This window comes from Somniosus microcephalus, chromosome 14, assembly GCF_052327205.1.
Source record: "Somniosus microcephalus isolate GS21.2 chromosome 14, FLI_Smic_1.0, whole genome shotgun sequence".
Taxonomy (NCBI): domain Eukaryota; kingdom Metazoa; phylum Chordata; class Chondrichthyes; order Squaliformes; family Somniosidae; genus Somniosus; species Somniosus microcephalus.
In genome coordinates, this window is record NC_141000.1 from 15,313,750 (window position 1) to 15,325,800 (window position 12,051).

General features: G+C 42.7%; 1 protein-coding gene across 5 annotated transcripts in view; it reads left to right on the forward strand.

Annotated features, from left to right (window-relative positions):
* The window catches only part of ofd1 (OFD1 centriole and centriolar satellite protein), an 81,657-nt gene that overhangs the window by 36,700 nt on the left and 32,906 nt on the right, over positions 1–12,051 (forward strand). For all 5 annotated transcript variants that reach the window (XM_086006279.1, XM_086006275.1, XM_086006277.1 and 2 more), the window contains 3 exons: positions 828–1,017; positions 3,403–3,533; positions 6,387–6,498. In XM_086006279.1, coding sequence (XP_085862405.1) covers positions 828–1,017; positions 3,403–3,533; positions 6,387–6,498 — 433 coding nt within the window. The remainder of the gene's footprint in view (positions 1–827; positions 1,018–3,402; positions 3,534–6,386; positions 6,499–12,051) is intronic.

The window sequence follows — 12,051 nt, forward strand, 5'->3', positions numbered from 1 at the left end:
CTGCAGTTGGTGACACTTCCTGCACACGTGGTCGTCCAGGCCACGAGAAGCGTCCTGGATTTCCCACATGGCACCGGATGTGCAAATCATGGGACTGAGCTGCCCTGCCATGCCTCTATTTACCAGACTATGGAGGTAATTTAGCAGAAATAAACTTAGAACTTTACAAGAAACACTCACCAGCTACCCACCAATCGGCACTTCCCTCTATTAGATTAGGCTAGGAACTACTTAGCAGAAATATACTCAAAACAGAACAAAAAAAAACTTACCACAAATACTCACCCAATACTCACTTTTCAGCTGCCTTGTGCCAGCGACATCTTTGTATTCTGATGTCACTCGTTCGTTGTGTCGCTTGCCGACTGTCTCCCTCGCAGGTAGTCCGCTCAATACATATTTAAATTTCACTAGAAATAGCAAATTAACCACCGTGTTCATTTTACTAATTTGAGATGAGTTGCAACTTCAATGTTTCAGGTTTCTAAATGATCATAATGCATGCCGAGGATTTATTTGCTATGCATTAATTATTTTTGTACTGAAAGACATATCAAGCTTTAAAACTAAACATGTCTTTACTTGCTGAGTTTTTCCAGCATTTTCTGTTGTTATGTCTTTACTTGTATTTAGTTAGAAATTGTATACCCTTCTATGAGAATGTTTATCTATCTAGTAAAATGGTTAATGAGATAATTGGCTAGATTTTCTGTCCTTTACCAATGAATTGTTGGAAAATCTAGCCCTTAAGTTCAAGTGTAACATGTAAACCTTATATAAATATTAGCTGGATCAATCTTCATATCAAACTATCCCATTACTCACAGGTAGAACTGAATGCAGCTAAAGCCCAAGTTTGTCTGTTAATGAAGCAGAATGAGTTGCTAAATGAAAAGTTAAAGGACGTAGTAGACTATGCATCGTTAAAGACAGAAAATGTACAGCTTCACACTGAGATCAAAGTGCTGAGGAAACAGCTGGATGAAGCTCGTTGTGAAAATCATACATTGTGTGAACGTTAGTATGCTTTTTTTCTATGAAAAATAATACTGATACATGTACATTAAAATACATTTAATGGCATTTAGATGGCAAGCTTAATTTAAGCACTGATTATTCCATTAGAGGTAGGGGGCATTATAATGAATTTTCTGACTTTGTGCTCCTGGTTCAGAGCCTCATCTACCAGAAGTGCATATTGGAAATATGGGCACATCCAATTAATGATTAGAATATCATTTGTAGCATGCCTAAATTTTCAATATACATTCCCAACAGGCAAGGCTCCCCCACATGGAGTTGGAATATTACCCCTATTGGGCACCCTGGAGAGAATGATCATCTAGTGCAATGATGCTCCAAAATGCTGTGACATAGTAGACTAAGAGGTAGATTTGTACTTGTGAATGTCTTGATCTGTTCTCTGTTTCACTAATGGACAGAGACACTGAGCAGATGTCACTGGGAATTGGAGAGAGGAGGGAACCATCATTAGTTATTTTGTCTGTGCAATGGTGCAGGGCGCACTGCAGCTTTAAGTCCCAATTCGGACTATAAGTCGAATTTGTTTGCTACATTTGGGGTATGTTTTTAGTCACCTCTGTCACTAAAGGAATTGGCACAGGGACATGTGTTTCTTTTATCCCGGAGGAAAAGTCAAACTGAGTGTGGTTTTGTTTTGCACCTGCTGCTGGCCTGTTCAGAGTAGCAGTGGCAGAAGACTGTAACTGCTACTGTCCCACATTTGGAAGCAGATTCACAGTAAGAAGTACCTTGAAGAGAAAAAGACAATAGTAGAAAATGGGGAAGGAAGAACTCGCAGTTCTACAGTGCCTTTCGCATCTTCAGGAGCTCCCAAAGTACTTCATTTGTTTTTTGATGCGTAGTCATTTGTTATGAAGATAAACACAGCAGCCAATTTGTATGTAGCAAGATCCCACAAACAGCAATTGAGATAAATAAACGATCTGTTTTGGTAGTATTTGTTGCGGGATGAATGTTGACCAAGAGAACTTTGCTGCTCTTCTTGATTACATTTACTGGTACTAACTTATTTCCAGATTTTTAAAAATCTGAATTCAAATTCTCAAACTGCCATGGATTTGAACTTGCATTCTCCGAGTTATTAGTCCAAGCCCTTGGATTACTAGTCCAGTAACATGACCACTACATTTGTTTGGAGGATAAACACCAACATAGACTAGTTGGGCCAAACAGCCTGTTCCCATGTTGGAATTTCTATGTAATTCTGTACTTTGCCCATCTCTTCACCACCAGGTGGAAAGCATTGTAATAGAGGGTTGTGAACAGATCTGTCTTAGTTAGTGAGGGGTCTTCTTCTTATCGTGTCCACGGACAGTCTATACATAGCCCAGCCAGAACTGGACACATTTTTGCGCCTTGTTGTTGGATTCGGTAAGATCTGCAACAGTGCAGGGTTCCTCTAACGATGGGCATTGCAGGAGATGTTGCATAGCCTGTGCCTCAGTTCCACATTCACAAGTTGTCGGGCTGGTTGAATATCCCCATTTGCTTAGTGACACCTTTGAGCAACCTACACCGGTCCTAAGTCTGTTAAGGCACTTCCAGATTGCCCAGTTGCAATTAGCTCCTGGGGGAAGGCTTTCATCAGGTAAAATTTCCATCGCTGGGGGTTGTTCAAGACTGGCGAGCCGATCTTTCCACAAGGCGATGCGGGCTTCAGATGAGGTTGATTGTAATGGAACAACACTGTTCATGAAGCTCTTCCTTGACTTTAGGCGGCTGGGTGTAGGTGTATGACAATGCAGAGGGTGCCTCTCATCTGATGTTTGACGGAGTCGCTCTTTCTTGCTGGCTACCGTTCTTCTTATATCAGGGGGCGCGATACCCGCCAGGATATATAGGCTGTTGGTGTTTGTCGGTTTTAAGCAACCTGTGATAAATCGACAGCTTGCATTCAGAACGGCATCCATCTTCTTGGCATGAGTAGACCTTTCCCATGCAGGACAGGCGTATTCGACAGTGGAATAGCAAAGAGCAAGTGCACTGGTTCGCAATGTTTTCGGGCTTGCTCCCCATCTTGTGTTAGTGAGCTCATTCAGGATGTTGTTTCGTGGATAATTAGAGGGGGTAAAACAGTAAGTTTTCCTTTTCTGCCTCCCTCCACCAAAACATAATGTGCAAATTCAAATTCTGCTGTTACAAAGGTATTCCTCATGGATGATTCAAGAAGGTGATGTTATATCATATATCATTTTTATTTTCTCTTATGGTGAATGACCCTGTTTAGTACAGTGAGAACTGCGAATGCATAATAAATGTACTTTTTTAAATCTCCATCCATAAAAATATGGCAAAATAGAAGACATTAATCAAATAAAATGTTATTATGGAGTTAAAATTTCTAACTTGTCTTTTCAGTACTAAATCAACCCACCACTGCTCATTTAGCTCTTCAAGCTGAATTGAAGAAAGCCGAATATTCCAGAAAGCTTGATGAGGATGAATATCAAAGCCATAAACAGATACTGGAACAACAGCTACAAAATGAGGTAAAGTGTAAACATGCTGTTTATTATAACCTTCATAATAATGGTTGTCGCATCATTTCGACTAAAAACAATATTTTTCAGAATGATTCTGGTTTGCATCTTTCGTGGTTGTAGAGATGGCTTGTAGGGCCCTGGACGCTTATGGAGCAGCCCAATCCAATATGGCAGGCAGCACACTTCAGGCTCATAATGAGCGTGTGCTTCCTGTCCGCCATATAGGATACTTATGAGTCCACTTAGCTCTTGTAAAACGGGTGCAGCGCGATCAAATTTCTCGGCCAATATGTGCCAAGTTTGTCCTCCCACAGAGCCAATTTCTGAGCAAGGACTGTGGTCCTGTCACGTGCATTGGCCCTACAATTACTAAAATATTCAAATTAGGGCCCTACGCTTGCTGAGGGAACCTTTAGTGATATTGGGCTGGCCCAGTGCCTGACTCATCAGTTGCTAAATTCGCCCAGCAACTTGTGCTGCCAACTGACAGGAAGGACCCTTCATCAGCACTATTTAAAGGGATCATCCACTTCGTTGCTGGTTTGTCATTTCAGGCTGCTGGTTAACTTAGTCTATTTTGGTCTGTTATCTGGCTCTGGGAACTTAATTTTAGCTTCTGAGAAGAAGATTTTGCTGGTTTTGGCTGCCTTATAAACATTTTAACTGTAGTCATGGTGGTCTGGTAGAGCTGCCTTTGGGGCTGGGTGACAAAGGGGAGCGGCAAGGTAAACAGCAAAGAGCAGGAGCAGCTGCGATAAGAGGGAAGCAGAGGAGGAGAGCACTGCACAGGAGACCATACCCTCAGCGGGTATTCAGGGAGCACTTCTCCTACATGAACTTTTCAGCACCTTCGGTTCACAAAGGAGGCTATCACCGAGCTATGTTACCTGCTGCAGCCACATCTTGACCTTCAAACCAGGTCATGGGCAGGCACTTTGGGGGAGAAATTCGGTGGAGCCGCAAACGGGGCGGCAAGCTCGCCTGGGCGCCGGAATTAGCGCAGCGATCGGAGCAGTAGCGACCGCCGGAAATTCAGCTTGAACGCCCCAAGAGGTACACGGGGCAAAGCTCGAGGCGCTCCGCGTCCCTCTTAGGGCGCTGAAACTGAATATCGCAGCGCCACACACTGCGGCACGGCGCGCTGCGGTACTGCAGGCCTTCCTCCCATTCTTAAGGGGGAGGGGCCTGCACCAGCGCGATTGGAGATCGCGAGTGCCGGCAAAAGAGCCCGGCACCGAGGAGAAGTGCCGGGATCTCGGAAAACAGCCGGCACTGCCGCGGGGGGAGATTAGGAGGCCGGGGACGGGGGTGCTGGCAGGCAGCCGGCGAAAAAACGGCCACCCCGCACCTCCACCTTAATTTGCGCTACTGCCGCCACAGGTAGGCCCCGTGAACCGGGCGCGAGTTGCGAACGGCGCTACCGAATATCGAGATCGGGGTGGTAGCGGGGCGCTGCGCACACCGATGAAGTCATCGGTGGTGGCGCAGCGCAACAGGCTAACGTCGCCATTAGCGCCCCAGCTAAATATCGCGGGAGGCGTGGCCAGTGGCGCTAAAGCCACTGAGTGCCCTCTTTAGGCGCTAACTGGTGGCGCAGCCCACCGAATGTCTAGGCCTTTGAGTTTTCTTTTCTCCTCAGCTAACTGGGTATATAAAGCTTTAAATTTGCAACTGACTTGCCATGTTTTTTATGCCAAGTTGGAAAAATATTATACATATTTAGATGCCGTTTGAGTCTATCCTTGTATCTCTTATGGTGTCCCTTGTGTCTGTGTTAACCTTCCTTTACCTGGTAATATATAGCATTTTCTTTTGTTAGTCACCTATCAGTCATATCCTGCCCATCGGAGCTATGATTTCTTGACATATCTTGAACGCTGTTGACTTGTAATTTCTCTTGCTCTTTACAATATTTCTTGTAGATGACCTAAGTTGTGCGGGTATAAAGCGAGGGATGTTATGATAACAGCATGGTATAGCTTTGTTTCAAGTCTAGCACTGTTCTGACTGGACAGCCTGAGGCCAATTTTAACTTGGCTAAATCAGCTTTAGAGAGGCAGTAATGGCCTCAAAATGGGGTTGGTAGACTTGCTGTTCTCCGATCTCTGGTCGCCACAATGTTTAAAGGGGCCTACTGTGAGGCGACTGAAACACCTGCCTGTTTCAGGTGATGGCCCTTTTAATATGTAAATTGGGGTGCTATGATCTACGTGATGTACTGGCAGTGAGTACTGTTTAGCCATAGTCAAGGTCAGGATTACAACGTGTGCAAAATCAGCTGGGGAGGACCCTCATCCTACTCCTCCATGGGACAGCTTTTACTGTGACACTACTGCCAGTTCTTTAAATTATATCTATAAAATATGTTCTCACTGCGTTTTAGTCCAAAGTCGCAAACCCATTTCAGAGTATTGGATGTTGAGCAAAGGATCTTGAGCCTGTTGATCTCAAAGGCCATAAAGCTTGAGTATTTCTATATAGTCTAACATCCTTAAAACATCTTGAAGTGTTGGTCATAATGTTTCATCTACATTGTCTAAGAAGATGAAGGATATTGCTGGTATACATCACAACCCGCAGCAAATAAACAACAGATATTTGTATTCTACATCTATAAGTGATACTGCATTTAATTTTGGCTTTGGGCAAAGTCAAGTATTCAAGGTCGTTCTATGTTATTGGGTAGATAATTCAGTTATCCCAGTTTTTAATTTAAGTACTGTAATTGATTTTTAATAGTATGAAGGTGAAGAAAAGGGGATAGTAAGAACACAGGAAATATGAAAGAGAGAGTTTGTTGTAAGTTGTGATCTAGCAAGCTTTTGCAATCACATTTTTGTTCAATCTTTCCTGCTACAGGTGGAGCGCTGTGCACAGGTGAGAAGCCAACTCATGGAATATGAGGATCAAACCAGAAGACTGAATGGGCAAGTTGATGACTTGAAACTTCAGCTGCGACAGACACAGTTGGGTATGTTGCTTGCAACAGCACTTGAAATCATCTACTTCACAAATTCTACTTTGTACATTGGCATTGTACAACTTGTCACTGGCTTTCCTGATTTTAGTAAAGCTAGTGATAGCTGCTTAAACACTTCTAATGTTCTGGAGAGATCAATTACTGGAGCCTTTTCTATTGGTAAGGGACAAACAGGATGTAATGTAGGGCAGTATTCATGCATTTCAAAATTGAAGCTTTCGAATAAAATAACATAATTTATGAGATTATTATCTTGGTTTTTAATGTAATTACTTTCTGTATAAAGATTTGTTATGCAAGGATACAAGACAACCGAGTCCTACATTTCAAATTAGTCAACAGCCTTTTTGTTGTTTTGTCTAGCTCTGTAAGCGAGGAAAATCTAGAAGGTAAAACAAAGCTAACAGACTCGGGTGTTATTCAGATCAATAGTTTTATTACGAGTGCACATGGGAGAACCGTCTTAGCTACCCTTAGCCAGAGACACCGTTCTCAGAGGAAAAGTGACAATACAGCTTAGTTTATACAGTTTATTAGACAACACCCACTTATTACTAATGGGGTGTATATATGGGAATATTGATACTTCATTGGTTTACATGGTTAATCAATCAACTACTAAGCCTGTCCTTCGAAATCGAGTACATCAGTGAGAAGCTGATGGGCTGCAGAGGCTTCATTCTAACTTCGCATTCATGAACTTATCTCTTATTCTTGTTATCAAAATAGGGAGGCAGGCATCTTCAGCAAGACATGGCCTCAGTGAACAAAGCCCCAGTCAAACTCTGCAGCCAGCTGACTATTCTCCAAGACCTGTCTGTAAAGGCCTCATCAGTGTGCCTTTGTACCCTTATCTCTTTCAGGAGGCCTCCTCCAAACATGTACTCAGAGTAATTTACGAGCGGAGCTTTGGAATGTCCTTGGTCACCTAAATCTATCCGTTCGTTTTTTAAAAAAAGGGTGAATATAGTCAAGCATCCCATGGTGCTTTGCGTTTCGTTTTTCAGCTAACAAGACTAAATGGTACCTTTCGGACAGTTTTATACCGGTCGAATATTGAGGACCCCTTTATATCCCCTAAACCAAATTTTATCCCAACAAGCTCCTATTTAGAATGGATAGGCCCAAACTGAAGAATTCTTGAATCTTTATGTATATAGAATTCTGCACTATTTAATCAATTTCTGGCGACTTTACATTTTACTCTGGATGTGAACAAGTTTGTAACAGGAATCCGTCCGTTTACATATGGATCTGTAGGGTATTGGCCCGGATTTCGCTGTGAGGGCGAAGGAATGGCTTTCGCTGTTCACCTCATGTACAGTTGCCCAGAGACCGATTGCAGGCTTGTCAGTGGAAATTTCTAGTTTTCCGGTGTCTGATCCAGTGCAGCGTAATCTCCAGGGGATCGGTAGCATCATGGAGCAATTCAAGCAGCAGGGAGGCTCTTCAACCAGTTAGATTGAAGAATCCTCACTGAGCCATGCAAACTGCAAAGCAGGAAGTAAAACCCAAGAAATATAAATTACATTTAATTAAATCATTGTACAGGAAGCAAAATAAACGTGGGAGATACACATGGGATTAAGGAAGATACATAAATGAGGAAAAACAAAAACAAAAAAATTTTTTTTTTTTTTTTTTTAGAATCTGCAACATTCATTTTCTTCTGAGGGAACACTTGTAAAATTAATTTTTCAGGGCAAGAACGGTTGTTCAGCAGGAATTATCACTTATTACACCATTTTTAGTGCGTTAATAGTGGGTAACTAGCCTAAGTTCTCACCATTACAGTGATCTCCATGTAGATTCTATCGGCAAAGACTGCAGCAGCGCACCCTGTGGAGGAACTGGGTATCACTAACAGCAACTTCCAGATTTCATAGGAACATAGAACATAGAAACAGAAAAATAGGAGCAGGAGTAGGCCATTCGGCCCTTCGAGCCTGCTCCGCCATTCAATATGATCATGGCTGATCCGCTATCTCAATACCATATTCCTGCTCTCTCCCCATACCCCTTGATGCCTTTTGTGGCTAGAAATCTATCTATCTCCTTCTTAAATATATTCAGTGACTTGGCCTCCACAGCCTTCTGTGGTAGAGAATTCCACAGGTTCACCCCCCTCCAAGTGAAGAAGTTTCTCCTCATCTCAGTCCTAAATGCCCTACCCCATATCCTGAGACTGTGACCCCTCGTTCTAGACCCCCAGCCAGGGGAAACATCCCCCCCCCTACATCCAGTCTGTCTAGCCCTGTCAGAATTTTATACATTTCAATGAGATCCCCTCTCATGCTTCTAAACTCTAGTGCATACAGGCCTAGTCAACCCAGTCTCTTCTCATACGACAGTCCTGCCATCCCAGGAATCAGTCTGGTGAACCTTCGCTGCACTCCTTCTATGGCAAGTATATCCTTTCTTCGGTAAGGAGACCAAAACTGCACACAGTACTCCAGGTGTGGTCTCACCATGGCCCTGTACAACTGTAGTAAGACATCCTTGCTCCTGTACTCAAATCCTCTTGCAATGAAGGCCAACATACCATTTGCCTTCCTAACTGCTTGCTGCACCTGCATGTTTGCTTTCAGTGACTGGTGTACAAGGACACCCAGGTCCCTTTGTACATCAGCATTTCCCAATCTATCACCATTTAAATAATACTCTACCTTTCTGTTTTTCCTACCAAAGTGGATAATTTCACATTTATCCACGTTATACTGCATCTGCCATGTATTTGCCCACTCACTCAACTTGTCTAAATTGCCTTGAAGCCTCTTTGCATCCTCATCACAATTCACAATCCCACCTAGTTTTGTGTCGTCGGCAAATTTGGAAATAATTACATTTGGTTCCCTCATCCAAATCATTGATATATATTGTGAATACCTGGGGCCCAAGCACTGATCCCTGCGGTACCCCACTAGTCACCGCCTGCCACCCCGAAAAAGACCCATTTATTCCTACTCTTTGTTTCCTGTCTGTTACCCAATTTTCAATCCATGCCAGTATATTACCTCCAATCCCATGTGCTTTAATTTTGCACACTAACTTCTTATGTGGGACTTTATCAAAGGCCTTCTGAAAATCAAAATACGCCACATCCACTGGTTCTCCCTTATTTATTCTACCAGCTACATCCTCAAAAAACTCCAGTAGGTTTGTCAAACACGATTTCCCTTTCATAAATCCATGTTGACTTTTGTCTAATCCTGTTGATATTTTCTAAGTGTCCTGTTATCACATCCTTTATAATAGACTCTAGTATTTTCCCTACTACTGATGTTAGGCTAACCGGTCTGTTGTTCGTGGTTTTCTCTCTCCCTCCTTTTTTAAATAGTGGGGTTACATTTGCCACCCTCCAATCTGCAGGAACTGTTCCATAATCTATAGAATTTTGGAAGATGACAACCAATGCATCCACTATTTCCATGGCTACCTCTTTTAGTACTCTGGGATGCAGATTATCAGGCCCTGGGGATTTATCAGCTTTCAGTCCCGTTAATTTCTCCAGCACTTTTTTTTTACTAATACTAATTTCCTTTAATTCCTCCTTCTCACTAGACCCTTTGTTCCCTCGCATTTCTGGGAAGTTATTTGTGTCCTCTTCAGTGAAGACAGAACCATGAAGACAGAACCAAAGTATTTGTTTAATTGCTCGGCCATTTCCTTGTTCCCCATTATAAATTCTCCCGTTTCTGACTGTAAGGGACCTACATTTGTCTTCACTAATCTTTTTCTTTTTACATACTTGTAGAAGCTTTTACAGTCCACTTTTATGTTCCTTGCAAGTTTACTTTCATACTCTCTTTTTCCCCCTCTTAATCCATCTCTTGGTCCTTTTTTGCTGAACTCTAAACTGCTCCCAATCCTCAGGCTTGCTACTTTTTCTGGCAACTTTATATGACTCCTCTTTGGATCTAATACTATCCTTAATTTCTTTTGTTAGCCATGGTTGGGCCGCTTTTCCTTTTGTGTTTTTGCACCAGAAAGGAATGTATAACTATTGCAATTCATACATTTGTTCCTTAAATGTTAGCCATTGCCTATCCACCGTCGTGCCTTTTAATGAAGCTCCCCAATCTATCATAGCCAACTCACTCCTCATACCATTGTAGTTTCCTTTGTTTAGATTTAGGACCCTAGTTTCGGATTGGACTTCTTCACTTTCCATCTCAATGAAGAATTCTATCATGTTATGGTCACTCTTCCCTAAAGGACCCCACGCAACAAGATTATTAATTAACCCCTTCTCATTGCACAATACCCAATCTAGGATAACTGCAACTGCGCATGTGCGGACGGCAGAAGTTGCTGTCAGTTTTTACTCTATAATGAAGGTGAGCGCTGACAGCCTCGCCATTATTAGTACAGCAAAATCCGGCCCAGTATGTCAGATGATGTAACAAGTGAAGGAAGAAATTATGGAGGTACTGGTCATAATCTTCCAATCCTCCTTAGAAACAGGGCTGGTGCCAGAGGACTGGAGAAATGCAAATGTTACACCCTCGTTCAAAAAAGGGTGTAATGATAAACCCAGCAACTACAGGCCAGTCAGTTTAACCTCGGTAGTGGGAAGCTTTTAGAAACAATAATCAGGGACAAAATTAACAGTCACTTGGACAAGTGCGGATTAATTAAGGAAAGCCAGCACGGATTTGTTGAAGGCAAATCGCGTTTAACCATTTTGATCGAGTTTTTTGATGAGGTTACAGAGAGGGTTGATGAGGGCAATGCGGTTGACGTGGTGTACATGGATTTCCAAAAGGCGTTCGACAAAGTGCCACATAATAGGCTTGCCAGCAAAGTTGAAGCCCATGGAATAAAAGGGACCGTGGCAGCATGGATACGAAATTGGCTAAGTGACAGGAAACAGAGAGTAGTAGTGAACGGTTGTTTTTCAGACTAGAGAAAGGTATACAGTGGTGTTCCCCAGGGGTCGGTTCTAGGACCACTGCTTTTCTTGATATAAATGACTTGGATGTAGGTGTACAGGGCACAATTTCAAAATTTGCAGATGACACCAAACTTCAAAGTATAGTGGATAGTGGGAGACTTCAAGAGGACATAGACAGGCTGGCGGAATGGGCGGACACGTGGCAGATGAAATTTAACGCAGAAAAGTGCGAAGTGATACATTTTGGTAGAAAGAATGAAGAGAGGAAATATAAACTAAAGGGTACAATCCTAAAGGGGGTGCGTGATCAGAGTGACCTGGGGGTATATGTGCACAAATCTTTGAAGGTGGCAGGGCAGGTTATGAAAGCAGTTAAAACAGCTTAAGGAACCCTGGGCTTCATGAATAGAGGTATAGAGTACAAAAGTGTGCAAATTATGATGAACCTGTATAAAACACTGGTTTGGCCTCAACTGGAGTACTGTGTCCAATTTTGGGCACCACACTTTAGGAAAGATGTGAAAGCTTTAGAGAGGGTGCATAAAAGATTTACGAGAATGATTCCAGGAATGAGGGGCTTCAGTTACGTTGATAGACTGGAGAAGCTGGGGTTGTTTTCCTTAGAGCAGAGAAGATTGAGAAGAGATTTG